Here is a 15,973-nt window from a genome sequence, read left to right on the forward strand (position 1 = left end):
TAAAATTAAGACTTTATCGCAATGAACTAAAACAACTGTTAAAACACTCATATGTTGTTTTTAAATACCGCATTGCTTCATTTTCCGCTTCATCACTACCCTCTGACGGGAAATGGAATCGCATTGAGGAGCCAAAAGATTCTGGCTCCTAGATCCCAAACACAATTAATCCAACATTTTTGTGATGGAAAACTTTAAAAAGTTCTACAAAAAATGCAATAAAACACGTTATAAAGTAGGGCTGCAGCTATCGGATATTGTTGTAATCGAGTACTCTAATAAATGACCCTTTTGAGTTTGTAAACCATGACATCAAACAGCACGTTATAAAATATGGAAGACCTCTTAAAATGAGCACGCTGTTGCCAGTTATTCAAGTTTTATTCAAAATTAGTTTTCAGAACTTCAGACGTTCAACGTTACTTCACAGTAAACAAACGCCTGTGCAAAAAAAAAAAAAAACTAGGAGGTTAACTGTTGAAGTAGCGCTGCGAGCGGCTGCGGCCCAAACAGAACCAGAACCGCTCACGGCGCATGTGCAAACATGGCTCGCCAGCTGTTTCCCTGTTAACACACGTCCGTTCTCCCCTTTTGTTCTCACACAATAACGAGGATTGTCGAGAAAGCAGGTTTGCCGTGGTTTTGTCAAATTATACTGATCACACAACATTTATTTATGTTCTTTCATTTTCCTCCATAAATACCCGTGTCCTCCTGCAGCGACCCAGAGGGACAACAGACGTCAGTAACAACACAATAAAGTCGGACGTGTCGTGTAAAAACTGCTATTTTTAGCACATTTTGGGTCCAACGTGTTGCTACCAGACGACAGCGTGAGCTGAAACTGGGCGCTACAAAGAAAAAGTCGCTCAGCGTCCGCAGAATATACAGCGGACCTCCGAGTCCGCCTGCAGAAGTGACATTTACATGTGGATGTTTCCTGGTCAGGTGCTGCAGCATGGAGGATGTGGTGTTGTGGTAGGCTAGATCCACTTTACAGTATTTACACTGGACTACGTTTCCCACCTTACCACGTGAAAAATGCTCCACACCTTTGACATTTCCTGTCTTTTCGCACTCCACCGGGGTCCACGTGGTCCGCCATGGCTTAAGTTACATTCGCTACTCGCGTGTGCATTCAGTGCAGTGTGTGTGTGTGTGCGTCGCTTATTTAGGTCCGGGTGAAACACACGACCCCGGGCGATTGCAAAGCCATGAATTAATTAAACATGAATAAAAACGAAGCCTCGAGGCAGAGAATTTGACTCGAGAATTTTTTGTACTCGAATTATTTGAGGTAGTCCAGGAATCGTTTCAGCCCTAGTATGAAGATAAAACTCCTAATTATGACAAATATCATAAAAACTGCACACATTTGGGAACCGTTATCGAAACATCCGTTGGAAATGAAAAGGAAGCTTTCTGCCTTACCGATAACGATATGGGGTTTTTTAGCCAACACCAGGGACTGGGACATCATGTCGATTCCACCAACTACCACAGCTGCAACACAGAAGAGGGAAGTTAAACACACAGAGAAGATCTTAAAGGTAAATAAATCAGATGACTTCTGACGGACACATACCACATTTGACACCGATGCTGGAGCCCAGCGCCTCAAACTGCTCAGAAATCTGAAAGGCTAGCTCTCTGGTGGGTGTCAGGACGAGCGTGTGAAGCCTCTGGGGAGAGGCCAGCAACGACTGGAGGATCGGCAGAGCAAAAGCACCAGTCTTCCCTGAACCGGTCTCTGCCAGGCCGATAACATCCTTCCCTGCAGTCCCAGGAAGATCAAACAGAAATGAGTTAGCTTGTTGCAGTCAGGACTTTAACTAAAGTTTCTGAACGCATCACCACCACGCCTCAAGTTTAGCGGACTCAATAAAACGTTTACCTCACAGGCACGGCTGGTTCTGTTGTTTAACTTATCATTATGCAATGATTGTGCAAAATGAAAGCATTACAGGACAACTCGTGCAGTTTAAAACTGTAAAGACTCCCTAAAATAACTGAAACAAAGATGATTACATGGTTATGCATCCTTTAAACACCATCTGGTCTGTCTTTGTCGCATGACCACAGGGAGATGGAGACCAAGGAGAAGAGAAGTGCAGTGAAGACTGGTAGCAGGGTAAAGTTTCTAAAACACCATTTTCATAAACTGTGTTTACAAACAACAGCAATCGATTTGAGTTTTCGCTGCTCTCTAGCTGTTAAATCATCAGTCCTGTCTGTCGGAGAGGAAAGCCATTTTTCTGAGCTCAGGTCCATCAGGAAGCCATTATCTGCAACTTTCACTGAAACACGCTAAAATGACTAAAAACCTTCCAATATCACAATGTTGCTAACACGCCAATACACCAGTCATAAAAATGTATACATGTAACACAGGTGATGTCACCTTGAAGAGCCACAGGTATCGCCTCCACCTGGATCTTTGTTGGACTCTTCCATCCCAGCTGATCACAAGCCTCACACAGAACCTCGGTTACACCCTGTCAGAGACACACACACACACACACACACACACACACACACACACACACACACACACACACACACACACACACACACACACACACACACACACACACACACACACACACACACAGGTTAAATGAGATAACCTGTGATAGGACACTGAGAACAAGGAGGAACGTTTCGTTAGATAGAAATAGCACTAGCTAGGTCTAGCTAGCATAAACAGCTATGTCGCTGCGTGCTAACAAATCTAAAGTCAGTCGCGCTCTTAGAAAACAAACCCACCAGATCTTTAAAAGTCTTCGCCGCTTTCTCCTCCTCGCTTTCTCCGTTAGCGTTGTGTTCGTCTTCATCACTACTCGAGCCTTCCAGGACTTCAGATGTGTTTTGCTTCTCACTCTCCTCCGCCATGCTTTTCGCCTCAACGTGCCGTCAGCGTTTAGGACGTCCAAGGAAGGTCCCGCCTTTCTCGCCTCTGATTGGCTGGAAGGGCTCTACTACGATTGGCTATTTCGTGTAAGAGGAAACTGCAGATTTTTATGTTTACAGTACGGTTTACAGAAAGGTCTTGAGGAGTTTTTGGAACAAAATGTGAACTCGTCGCTATAATAAACATCCTTTCCTGTTTAGCAACAAACCAGGTTCAGTTTCTTTCATAAAAGAGACTGAAAAACATCAAGTGTGAACTTGTAATAATTCTTGTAGCATTTTATCACACTGTAGACTGACCTTTTTATCTGTTGGCTCTATTGAGGTTATCTTATTAGTCCATTATTAGGCTATCCTGCTTTAATAGGTTAAGGCTGTTTACAAGTTCTCTAATTTCCCTCTGGGATTTATAAAGTATTTTTGAATTTGAAGTTAGAGCATCATCAGATTAAATGTATATCATTTAATCAAAAGTTAAATATTAATCGACTCCGCCCCTCCCTCAGCCAACACTCAGCTGCTATTTTGATTCTCAGTCTTGTCACCAGCCGCATCGACTACTGTAATGCCTTCCTCTCCGGTCTTCCCCTAAAGCCACTCCATAAACTTCAGCTGGTCCAGAATTCCGCCGCCCGTATAATCACCAAAACCTCCATCCACGATCACATCTCTCCTGCTTTGCACCAACTTCACTGGCTCCCTGTTAAATACCAAATTGACTTTAAATTCTTCTGTACATTTTCAAAGCCATCCACAATCTCACCCCTCCATATATTTCTAATCTCGTCCATGTCGTCGCTCCCGCTCTCTCGCTTCGATCATCATCCTCCGTTTCCTTATCTTTTCCCCGTATTCGCCTCTGTAACACTGGAGCCGGAGCCTTACTCAGCCCCGCCTAAACTCTGGAACACTCTCCCATCTGACATCCGCAATATCAATTCATTCTCAACCTTTAAAGAGCAAGTCACTCCAAATCAACTTATTTTTCTTCTTTTTTTTTACCATGTCCTGTCTGGCTGTGAAGCAAGCAGAATTGATGTCTGAATGCTGGTGACAAGCCTTACAGATTTACTCTCAGGTGGAGCATCAAAGCGTCTGCTTTTAATGTCACGCCTGATACTTAAAACTTTATTGTTATTGTTGTTAAATGCTTTGTAATTTCGACCAGACACGGAGACAGAGGTGAAAGAGAAAGGAAAAGAAAAGGTGGGGAGGGGGGGGGGTCCACAAAAATAAACAATGAACAAGAGTCTGCTTCTAGACCTGCAGAAAAAGACAAAAAAAAAGGGCACAAAAAGGGGACACAACAACAATACAACAAGATCTAGCTATCACTGCGTCAACTTGATGAAAAAAAATATATATATATAATCAACATTGCTTAACTGAAGAATCACGATAATAAATCACAGTGCATTAAGTGCCCACCATAGTCTTAAGACCTGTGTTTAACGTGCCCAAGCCCATACTTTTGAGAGCACCATGTGAGCAAATGTGTGTGTACACGCGCTTGTTTATGTAAGGTTTCTCTATAGGAGCGTCCAACAGAGAGTGTGAGGGACCACAGATCTGCCCCCCAGAGATGCGCAGGAGACGGGGGGAGCTCCAAGTCCCAGAGATCCAGGCGCTGCCCCAGAACGCAGGAACCCCAAGGAGACTGCAACCAGGAAGGCCCCCGCCCTCCTCGAGAGGCACAGAGGATCGCCCCGGGGGGCCACAACCAGCAGCCGGCAAATCAACTTATTTTTTGCTGATAAACTATATAAATGCGTGTCTAATCGTGCTGCAGACACGTGTAGTCAGTAATTTGGTACTTCAGTGCATCTTAGTTAAAATTTAAATATTCTGCCTAAAACTGTCAGTGTTGCACCGTCGTCAGGTAAAAACTCAGCACTGCATTTGAATTTAAATCTACCATCGCTATTGGCTAAGAGGTACACTATGATGTTAGATGGTACATTATGATGTCACAATGTTGTGAGTGTGTGTGTTTGTTAGCGGCTCCACCCTCTCGGTCTGCTAGGCAACAGCATTTGTTGCATTTTTCAAACAGGAAGTGGGAGTTGGCTCGTCCACCATAACTACACTCCTTCTTCTACCCTTCTCTAGCCTAGCAACCGAAATCCTCCATTCCTACATTTTTATCTAGTCTTAGCTCCTTTATTTTATCTTGATTATTTTATGTATTTATTTGTATTGGTGGTTTTTTTCTTCTTGTATGTAGGCCTACCTGCACTTGTAAAGTGACCTTGAGAGTCTTGAAAGGCGCTTGAAATAAAATGTATTATTATATGTTTATCCTATACTCTAATGCTTCAGATCCAAGAGATATAAAGTAAGTCCAACAGTTTGATAAATGCAACAAGATTTAAAATTCACATTTTACATTTTTCATTTTTTTTTAATGAAACATTAAATATTTTGCTAACAGGACAGAATGTTTATTATAGCACTAAGTTCACATTTTCTTTACTAAACTCCCCAAAACAGCTTTCCGCTGGTGACAGGACAGTCTGCACTTGGCGAGGACAGTAGTGATGTGTCGGTCGCGAACAAACCGGCTCTAAGAGCCGAATCTTTGAAGTGAACGACGCCGGGAGCCGGCTCGTCATTGGGAGCCGTCCCCTCCCCCCTCCCCTCTTGCTTTGGGGAAAGCTACAGGTAATTGGTCAACATGTGTGACTGCATGTCCAGCTTGTCCACACACAGAGCAGTAGGGGCGGGGAAGAGGGAGGATCAGACTCAGACACACAGCAGAGCACATGCGGGTGGAGGGAGACGAGAGGGAATAAGGAGGAAAAAGGCGAGCGAGAGAGAGGAGAGTGCTACAAAGACGGTGAGAAAATGAGCTCCAGCAGTGGGAAAGTGGAGATTTGTTAAAGTGTTCAGTTATTAAATCCATAGAAATGATAAATATTTGATATATAGCATTTTTTACATCAGTAAATCATTTTATATATAGTTTTGCATTATTTTGGTTATAAATGTACTCTACGCAACAGAAAATCTGAGGAGCCACTTGGGAGACGAAAGAGCCGGCTCTCTAAAAACAGCCGGAATTCCCATCACTAGAGGACAGCCAGTTTGCTGTTAAATGAAATAGCCAGCCGTAGTAGAGCCTTTCTAGCCAATCAGAGACGAGAATGGCGAGATCTTCCTTGGACATCCTAGAATTCCAAATGACGCCTCCTGCCAGATCTGCAACGCTCATGCGTGAAACCTCGAGGACTGATGGGAATTGTTGTTTACGTGTTCCTCTGCTGTCCTACATAACTTACTTCTCAGCACAATTAATGTCCACTTGGGTTAAGAATGAAATCTGATCTACTTCTAATGAATCCCCTCTTACTGCCGGTGTGTCTGAAACACAACACGATGATCAAACACAACAGATTAACGTTGTTTTCAGGTGTTTATTTAGCTGCATTTCAAACTGTCAGACATGGATTTTGCCATTGTAGGACAAATACTCTACATTTTCCTGTTTTCACATTCAAATGAATAACTATAAAAGAAACAAAAGTAAAAACCATTAAAAAAACAGCTTTTTATGGCGGAGGAACACAACTTGTTAGAAAATAAACTTGTAAGAGAAGATTCACTTCTGTGCAGGACAGTGTTTGGTTGTTTGGAAAAACCATAACTCAGGTGAATTTATAAATAACTGTATTTTCTCCAGACTGATTTGGTTGAACGATCTGAATACAGCTACTTCTATCATTCTGGACACACAAAAACGATCCACTCCTGAAGCTCAAAGAGCCCAGAGAAAACAACAATTTGTCCGATACTCCAGAGTCTCAGAGCAGTCCCTCCATCTCCCTCATAAAGGCTTCATAAACCTGGTCTTTAGTCTTCATGCTGGGCTGAGACACAGAGCCTCCTTGGGATGCTTTAGCCAAACCCAGCGAAGCTGCAGCTGCATGCTGTTTCTGCCAGTGGCCTCCTCCATGGCCTTCATCGCCCCTCCTTCCTCCAGCACTCCCCACCTTCTCCAGGTGTCCGCTTGCTGCCCCTGGCATGGCTCCGGTCTTGTCTCTGCGCACCCTCAACGCAGTGGGCACAAAGCGAGTGACCTCTGCCTTGGGATTGATAATCTGAGGTTTGGCGGAGATGGTAGCCCCTCCAGCGCCGGCGCCTGCAGCCAGGCCGCCTGCAGCGGCTGCAGCAGAAGTGATGTTGGCTCGTTTTTCGATGGTGGCCATGTGGTGGCCGCCGGGATTTGCCCCCGCGGAAGCAGCGGCTGTCCCAGGAGGAGGAGGCATCTGCATGACCCCGGGTCGCATGGACATGGCAGGGGGGGGCATGTTGCCCTGTGAACCATCCTGGCTGGATCCTGGACCTTTCTGCCTCTGAACAATGCTGGGCGGCGCGCTGAGCACACTGGAGCTGAGCGGTGGTGGAAACATGGTGAGTGGCGGTGCAAGAGGACGAGGGGGCCCTCCTGCTCTTGGAGGGGGAGGTGGGATACCTGAAAAGAATCACAAAAACATACGTGTGAACAGAGCCAGTGCTAGTATTGGTCTCTGCGTGAGCGTGAACCCCGTTATTGCACTAGACCAGAAGAACCCCAACGAGACCCTGTAGCGGTGGTTTTGGGTCAGTTCCTGTCTGAATTCACAGCAGGTGGTTTATAACCGGCACAACTCCTAAATGCAAGTCTGAGCCAATCACATTAGTTATTCACCCAGGCATAAAGGAGGACACCCGGGTCAGTAGCTACCAGCTAGCTGTACACATAACAAGGACTCGCATGCAGAGACAATGTTCTCTCACTGATCTTTGGGTGGACGACTCCATTAGTCAGCACGAATCGATCAAAAAAGCACGGAAAGGTTCTAATTATTCATAAAAGGCCCAGGAAAAGGGATTACCTCACGCTTAGGACCGCTTCTTCCTGCTTTTAGTCCCGCCCCCAGACACACACGCTCACTAAAGCCGGGCATACGAGCAAAGTGTGATTTTCTGCCCATTCTGAGCCGATTTGAGCGACGGTGGCACAGGAGTGAAGAGCTCGCCCCGTAACCGGAAGGTTGCAGGTTCGAACCCCACTCAGTCTGTTGCTGTCGTCCTTGGGCAAGACACTTAACCCACCATGCCTACTGGTGGTGGTCGGGGGGACCGGTGGCGCCAGTTCTCGGCAGCCTCGCCTCTGTCGGTGCGCCCCCTGAGGTGTGTGAATGGGTGAATGACTGATTGTGTTGTAAAGCGCCTTGGGGGGGTTCCAGAAATGTTTTTCTGCAGGTGCTATGAAGGAGCTAGTCTTTTTAATGAGGGTGCTATGAAGGAAGTGGTCATGCATACATATTGTTCTCTAAAACACCTTCAACACTAGCAGATACACATGCGTGCACAACACCTCAACAACACTTGAAACAATCATTAATAAACATCATAAACTTATGAACAATCGCTGACTTTTCCATGAAATCATAAACACACACAGCCACACAGAAAACCACCTATAGTGTTGCAAGGTTAGCTAACGTTAGCGTTCGCATTTTCAGCGGCAAAACCCTGGACTGCTGCGGCGGTTGAGGGTTGGCTCTCTTCATCCAGATCCGTAGGTTTTTGTGGGTCTGAGATCACTTCCAAACATTCATTCGTTTCTGACTGAACCCGTGGAAATGTGGGCAACAAAAACCGATCCATTTTACCCCTAGCTCTACCTTTCACTTGTTCGCAGGTGGAAAATAAGGTCAAAGATTAACACCAATTACCTGTTTTTGTTTAGATTTTTACTATCTATATGATAATTTACTGGTTATTTTTGTTTTGTATGTTAAATATGATCACATCCACACGTTAAATTAAAATTAAATTGTAAAAAAATAAATCTAATATTTACTTGGGGGTGCTATGGGGGTGCAATGACTAATCCAGGGGTAGCTATAGCGCCCCCTAGCAACCCCCTGGCGCCGCCACTGTAAAGCGCCTTGGGGGGTTCCAGGACTCTAGAAGTCGCTGTATCAAATACAGGCCGTTTACCATTTTACCAATTTTCCACTCGTCTCCAGTCTGGGAGGTCGAGCCGAGCTCTGCGTTGAGCTTTGTGTCGTATACCGGGGTCACCAAAGCGACCAACGCCTCGCGACCAGCCCCCGACTGGCAATCACGCGGTGGCAGGAAAATCAAACGTGTGAAATTCTGCTGGTGAGGGACACTGTTGAGCAGCACCACGGCTGCCCAGCCACTTCCGTGTCTACACACACACACACACACACACACACACACACACACACACACACACACACACACACACACACACACACACACACACAGTGTCTCTAAGCATTTTTGCCTGGATCCCCAAACCTCGGGTTACTTCCTGAATGTCATTCCTTCCTCTACCTCCAACCCCATGAACCCCAGCGCGTCCTCCTCTAACTACGGCAAGCCTGAGGGACAACAGACGCCGGTAGCAGCACGACGTTCACCTCGCTCCCGGGTTTACGGGTCCGAAGGTCTGTCGTGTCGCTACAGAGTGCGTGGTGAGCAGTTTTCAAGCATGGGCTCGTGAGCTTTACCCTGAAACAGAGTCGTCTGGTTGGAAACGGAGCTGAATGCAACACCTGGAAAAGTCACAGAGGACAACCCGGCAACGAGAAGACCTGTCCTGATGGAACCGCTGACCACTGAGGTGTGTGCAGTCACATCCATTAAACTACGCAGTACCTCCTTGTAGCTTTATACACCTACCTGGTGGTGCCGGGGGTGGTAGTCTGGGTGGGGGTCCGCGGGGTGGAGGACCTGGTGGAAGACCGGGAGGAGGGCCTGGCGGAGGACCAGGGGGTCGACCTGGTGGAGGACCAGGGGGCAGAAGACGAGGCATCGGGCCCCTAATTCCTCCGGGCATACCAGGTGGCCTCAAAAACGGAGGAGCGCCTAAACAGAAGAGAAAATAAGAAACGCGTCCCGCCACCAAAACAGTCATCTCTTCTGAATGAAGCTAACCTGGTGGGGGGCCAGGAGGTGGGCCGGACGGGGGACCGGGAGGTCTCATTGGAGGAGCTGGTGGTGGGCCCAGTGGAGGAGGACCAGTCATCGGTGGGCCTTGTAAAGGTGGAGGGGGTCCCTGCTGACCCACGGCCCCAACAGGAGGGGGGAGGCGCTGACTGGCCACGACTTGGGACTGGCCGTCTGCCGGTGGAGCCCGGTCCTCGGTGTCAGACGCGTCCGACTCATCTGTGAACTCCTCCTCTCCCTCCTCCTCCTCTTCTTCCTCGTCGGGAACCGACTGACCTGAGGACGACAGACTTGTCATGCACCCTAGTTCTGAACAGGACGTGAGGCGGAACGTGATCACATGACCGTACCTGCCATCCTCAACATCATGGCCTGCAGAGGCGTAATGGCCTTGGTCTTCTTCGCCCCTCTCTTCTTCTTCCCATCATGGGAATCATCTCCTGGCAGATCTGCGAAGCGTACGCTGCGTCCTGCAGCAAGTCAGAGACCCGAACGACACGTTCACGAGGGACCCGAAGCCATTAGGATTACACTCAGGAGCTCAAACACACTGCAGCACTGACCGGCATGTCTTTCACTTCTGTCTCTGTCCTCCTCCCGTTCCCCGCCATCAGCCCGCCGCTCCGCACGCCCTCGCTGCTCGCCGTCTCCCTCCTCGTCCCTGTCCTCTTCGCTGTCTTCATCAGAGTCACTGTTGTCATCCAGATCGTCCCGATCTCTGTCGCTCTCGCTGCCGCTGTACTGATCCCGGCCCAAGTCCAGGGCAGATTCCTTCTCCAAGCCAGGAATGGAGAGATCTGATGACGGATTAAACAAAAGCACAAAAATACTCCTCGCTTTCAGATTTTTCATCAAGTCATGAAAATTAGGGTTTAATCCCAATTTAATCTGAGATATCTAGTAACAGCTCTACAATAAACAGGCTTATTGAGCAGAATAGGGCTGAACTATCGTTTTTGGACCAAAATCGCGATTTCAAACAGCACGATCACGTGAACGTCAAAGCTGTGGTTTTAGCGGTTTCGACTGATCCAGGATCAGTTGTGTAACTTTTTTTTACATCCGGGGGTTTCCCCCTGTGTTATGGCGTGGCGGCGGCAAAAGCCAGCGAGGGGGAGGGGGGTGGGGTGTACCGCCCAGAGCCGAGCCCAGCTCCACAGCTGCCAGAGCTGCATGTTCAGGTTATTTTCCCTGTTTCATGTTCCCACACACAGCGCTGCTAGAGCCGATAATAATGCACCGTGGGTGGGCCCGGGACAGAGAGAGAGAGAGAGAGAGAACATAGTTGAGTAAGGGAGAGAGAAACTCCTCCCACATCAGCAGGTTCAGGCAGATTTCTAAAGCTTGGTTTATGCTTCATCAGCACGAGCGCAGAGTCGCGCACTTTAGTTGACTTGAAAGCTGAACTTCTCTTTTAAAAATGGTTTGAATGTTTCTGACGGCACACGTTAGCTCAGACAAGCAAGGTTCGTTTATGCTTGACGCGTCCGCGAGGTCCGCACGGCTCCGCGCGAAAAAGTTGCGTCATTTTAAAAACCACGCCCCTCCACCGCGCCTCCGCACGGCCCAAAATTTCCTCAACGCGCACCTAGGACATTTTCTAACCACGCGGACGGTCGGACACGGAAAAACATGGCGGACCGGCAAGAACTAGTACGGCAGAGGTTCGTAAATACAGACATTTGTATGATTCAGCTCTCAGAGATCACCGTGATCAACATGTTGTTAATAATTCTTGGAGAGAAATAGCTCGCACTGTCGGAAAAGACGAGGACGCTGTTAAAAAATGCTCTACGGCATGCATCCAACACTACACCATAGTAGAAGTAGAAATTACCGTTGTTGACAACATAGCATTCCAGCAATTTTTTGCTGTAATGCCATGCTTTTTTATATTTTTACATTTTTTGTTTTTGTGAAGCGCCTCGTGATTTTTATCTTGAGAGGCGCTATAGAAATGATATTTTCTTCTTCTTCTGATATTTACTAGTCACTTAGCCGATTCGTGACCTGGAGGAAGCCGTTTATTCTACCATGGATAACCAAGTCTGCAGCTTTCTTTAAATGTCCGTTCCCAAAATATTTCCTCAATAAAAATCTAAAAAACATTACGTCCTCTTTCTGGCAGCCGTGGCTCGAACCCTAGTATAAAACAGCCGACCTGCTTGTATCACTGGTCAAAATGACAGGGAGGGGAGTGGGAAGCGTCGCCCTGATCTCCGCACCAACCTAACCCATGCTAGCATCTGTCAGCGGGCTACCTGCGTCAGAGCCGTAAGATCGTCGAGAAGGAATGCCATACAGCGCCAGGACCTGTGGAGGTGGGGGCCCAGGTGGGGGTCCTGGAGGCTTCTTCCCTGGAGGTAAGCGTGGGACACCTGGCACTGCTCCTAACCCCAGCCCAGAGGATGATATAGGTCCTTTCCTAAAACATTGATGTGTAAAAATCACCTGTGGGAAACGACAAAAGCCTGCAGGTTCATGTGCAGAAATGTTAGGCCTACCCAAAAGAGGTAGTCTTCTTTAGTATGGAAGGAGGCTGAGCTCCTGGTAAAGGGATGTCCTGGATGTGGATGTTGGACGGGGCGTGAGGCATTTCAGGTAGCGGGATGCTGTCCACCTCCACCGACTCTGCATTCTGAAGAGTCCCAACGTACATCAGGGTTAGTAGGGTTAAACATCAGCACAAGCTCAGAGTATTTACTCCAAACATGAATCCAGGCAGCACACAAAAAAACACACCTTCACTGAGTCGAAATAAAGAGCCAGCTGCCCCCGTTTGGTCTCGTAGTCTAGTTCCAGTTTACGCAGCTCCTTGTAGGTGTCAGGGTTCTCCCTCTCATACAGGCGGATGATGCGTTCAAACGTCTCACGCAGCTTCTTCCTCTTGTCCCTCAGCACCTTCTCGTTCAGCAGCGGCTGCTGCACTGGGTTGAATTCTGTTGAGAAAGGAACGTGGAGTTGTTCTCGTTGCAGATCCAATAACACCCCGAACCCCTCGAGATTAAGCCTCCAGTGTACGAGAAACCAAAGCCCACACGTCCCCCGCCTCACCCATCTCATCCAGCTTCTCCATGTCTCTGATGATCTGTCGGGGGTCCTTCATCTTCAGCACCGCCGCTCTCACCATCATCCTCTGCTTTTTGTTCTAACGGGAACAACAAACGTCGACTCAAATGTCAGGCATCACTTTTCACCACTGCTGCAGCCTAGAACGCCTGATTTGGTGGCATCTTCAGCTAAAAATTGCAAATTTCCGGTGATTTCTAATCGATTTTGCTTCTGAAACATAGCAAGGTGTGAAAAGTGTTTGATGTAAACTTTCCTAAACAAGCGGAGTGAAACCACTTACTGGGTGGTTTACAGAGAACAGCCAAACATAACGACACAGTTCTCACGACAGGAACGCAAAACGAAGCTTTTCAGCTCCAGAGAATTTCATCTGCTCCAGCAGTTTTATATCAAGATATTTTCAAAGAGATCTCCGGTTAGAACGCGGAGAACGTTCATGTTTTTATAAACAGGCTCAGACCCATCTTTTTAGCTTAAATTTTAACTGATTACTATCACGTTTTAAATTAATTAATTAGGTTATCTATTTATTTTATGCACTCTTTCTTTATACGTGCCATTTTTAAACAGTTTCTACCATTGATTTATGATCAACATTAGTTTAATATCTATATAACTTTTTATATTACAATAGCTCTCATGATTTTATATTTTAACCTAATTTAACCTTTTTCCAGTGTTTCCTCTGTGGGAGCCCTCTGCCCCGGGGGCGGTGGTCGGCTGTGGCGGCCTGGGTGCTTTCCAGGTGTGCCTGGGTGGAGGTGGGGGTCTCCGCCCTCCCTGCCCTGGGCGCCCTGTGTCGGTGCCTCGGCTGCCGCTGTGGATCTGCTGCAGTCGGGGCGGATGGCTCCCCTGATGGCGTTTCCTTATCTTAGCTGGTCTGGCTCATCTGATCTCAGTCCATCGTGGTTTTTTTTTTTTTTTTGGGAGGGTGCTGGAGGATGATTGTTAAGGTTTTTTTTATTGTCAGACTGTTTTTAAAATTCTGGGGATGGTAGGGAATGTGGGTATGCAGCGCCTTTTTCTAGAGTTGCATGTATTGCAAGATTAAGTGCTATATAAATAAAGATTGATTTACTGATTGATTTATAGTTTCTGTAACACTGTTGTTGACATGTCGGTTATCAGATCCACAAAGCTTTAATTTTAAACGGTTCTTATTGGTATCAGGGACGAATATGATTCATGACAACCTTATCTTTAAGACTTAAAAGTACCTTTTTGAGCTCCCTTTTCCTGGCCTCCTTTCCTGCGAGGTGAGCAGAAACACAGTTCTTATGACGAAAGATCAAAACAGTGAGACACATGTGAGGTGTTGAATCAGCCGCTGTACTTACGGGCCTGGTCAGTGGGATTCATGAACTTCCCACTCTTGGTGGAGGAGGTTGACCGTCGCCCCATGATAGTTGTATTGTCTTTACTTCACACTGAAAATATCAAACACTTCTCAGATATGATAAAAATAAAAAGCACGTAATCATGCTAGAGTGATAAAAGAACGCTGTGCTTATGCATGGCTAACATTTGAGCCTTAAAAAAATTATAAAATACAATTTAACTTAAGAATTTCTTTGCATGTGGTCTGATAAAAATAAATGTGCCTGTTGGTCAAGAGACTTGTTTCAGGGATTATTTTTCAACTCGATTCATTGTGCTTTTAATAAGTGTAGAGAATAGTGTTAAATGTTCTTAAAAGAACAATTCCAGTTCGTACTGAATCACAGTGAAACTGTCTCATCTGGCATCTCAGCAAAGAAGGCGGTGACCAAAAGCTTTTGACGAATGAAACAGCTAGCTACTGAGCTAACAGATGGCCGCTTTGGCAATCAAGATTATGAGAGAGTGAAATGTGAATCCGTGCAATAAAGAATTAAAATACTATAAAACATTTAAAGCCCCGTGTTCGTAGTGTTTACCTCATAGTCTGTACATAAATTAGCTAGTGAGTTAGCTCGTAACGTTAGCATGCACTTGTGGCTAGGCCCGCGCTAGCATCAACAGCAGCAACGTGGACGATACCTTTAATTCAGAAACGCGATGTAGCGCGTAGCAACTTTAAAGTGTTGCCCCAAACTCACCGAGTGAAAAAAAGTTCACTTGTACAATCCTGGAAATCAAATAAAAGGTTTAGGACTGAACGCACACAAAATTACTTTAGCCTTCCGCCATGTTTACAGCCCAAAATTGAAAGCCGGAAATGACGTCATGTACCGACACATTTAATTTAATTTATGAATTGCAAAGTATTTTTAGAATTTCCAAATTTACATGACCAACATAAGAAAGTCTATTTGATTATATAAAAAATAAAATAAACATAATTATAATAATAATACATAGTATTATTTTTTTTAAAGGTTGGGACCACTGACTCCTCAAACCTGGACTAGATTTTTGTACACCAATAGCAAAATCCATAAAACATGCAGTTGGTGATTCATTAAACCTTTATTTGATTTGAAAAGTTGTTTTTTGTTCAGAAATATGAGAATGAAATTGTATTCAAATGTACTACACAGGCAGCTCTCTGGGTGCTCAGTTCCCCTAAACCTCTGATTCTAGAATCACACTTGTTTTGTGTTTCATTTCGTAAATGTCTTAATTTTTGAGCTTTTCATGCTGTTTTTAATGCCAAATTTTCTCCTTTGTTCATTTATTGTAATCATCATTGACAATTGGTTAACAAAATGCTGTCTTTTTTATTTAATTCTGCAAAAAATGTAAGAAATATAAAAATGTCTCTCTTACTTCAGATTATAATGGCTTCCCTTCGTTGAATTGCTGTGTTATAAATTGTTAATTTTTTTCTGGAACAAAGTGAAGCAGCAATTTTCACAGGTTTGCTGCCCTCTCGCGGCCCAAATATGTAACTACAACGTGACTGGTTTTTTTTTCCCAGAACGGACAGCAGTTGCAGCATAACAAAAATTACAAATATATTAATTCATTCATTTTGTGCATGGTTTTTCTCTTGTTTTGTGATATTTTGTAGAAAGTAGCTATTTTTTTTTTACTTTTTTAAAAA

At 45.6% G+C, this 15,973-nt stretch overlaps 2 protein-coding genes across 4 annotated transcripts in view; both read right to left on the reverse strand.

Annotated features, from left to right (window-relative positions):
- Positions 1–2,938, reverse strand: part of ddx47 (DEAD (Asp-Glu-Ala-Asp) box polypeptide 47) — an 8,577-nt gene extending 5,639 nt beyond the window's left edge. The window contains exons 1-4 of one of the 2 annotated variants that reach the window (XM_054750859.2): positions 2,767–2,938; positions 2,402–2,495; positions 1,586–1,774; positions 1,432–1,503 (exon numbers count right to left, since the gene is read on the reverse strand). In XM_054750859.2, coding sequence (XP_054606834.2) covers positions 1,432–1,503; positions 1,586–1,774; positions 2,402–2,495; positions 2,767–2,892 — 481 coding nt within the window. In that variant the 5' untranslated portion in view covers positions 2,893–2,938. The remainder of the gene's footprint in view (positions 1–1,431; positions 1,504–1,585; positions 1,775–2,401; positions 2,496–2,766) is intronic. The other variant, XM_015945268.3, reaches the window with a different exon arrangement.
- A 3,499-nt stretch (positions 2,939–6,437) lies between these two features.
- Positions 6,438–15,159, reverse strand: wbp11 (WW domain binding protein 11). Of its 2 annotated transcripts, none has more exons than XM_015945263.3 (12): positions 15,027–15,159; positions 14,286–14,375; positions 14,166–14,197; positions 12,931–13,024; positions 12,619–12,815; positions 12,381–12,514; positions 12,138–12,301; positions 10,440–10,673; positions 10,227–10,346; positions 9,865–10,152; positions 9,610–9,795; positions 6,438–7,381 (listed from the first exon to the last, which is right to left on the reverse strand). In XM_015945263.3, exons 2-12 carry the CDS (start codon positions 14,347–14,349, stop codon positions 6,711–6,713), a joined length of 2,184 nt encoding a protein of 727 aa, XP_015800749.3. In that variant the 5' UTR covers positions 14,350–14,375; positions 15,027–15,159; the 3' UTR covers positions 6,438–6,710. The 2 variants fall into 2 exon arrangements, with proteins under 2 accessions (XP_015800749.3, XP_015800750.3); XM_015945264.3 differs by having other exon boundaries at positions 14,968–15,108.
- Positions 15,160–15,973: the final 814 nt, after the last annotated feature.

This window comes from Nothobranchius furzeri, chromosome 12 (assembly GCF_043380555.1).
Source record: "Nothobranchius furzeri strain GRZ-AD chromosome 12, NfurGRZ-RIMD1, whole genome shotgun sequence".
Lineage (NCBI taxonomy): Eukaryota > Metazoa > Chordata > Actinopteri > Cyprinodontiformes > Nothobranchiidae > Nothobranchius > Nothobranchius furzeri.

Bases quoted from the DNA above. Each gene is read 5' to 3' on its own strand.
- wbp11 (XM_015945263.3), bottom strand. From the start codon at position 14,349: ATGGGGCGACGGTCAACCTCCTCCACCAAGAGTGGGAAGTTCATGAAT. The intron at 10,674-12,137 runs GTAGCCCGCTGA...ATCCGTCATCAG, and splicing joins ATCTTACGGCTCTGACGCAG to ATCTCTCCATTCCTGGCTTG. The intron at 7,382-9,609 runs GTAGGTGTATAA...GATTCTTTTCAG, and splicing joins ACCACCCCCGGCACCACCAG to GTATCCCACCTCCCCCTCCA.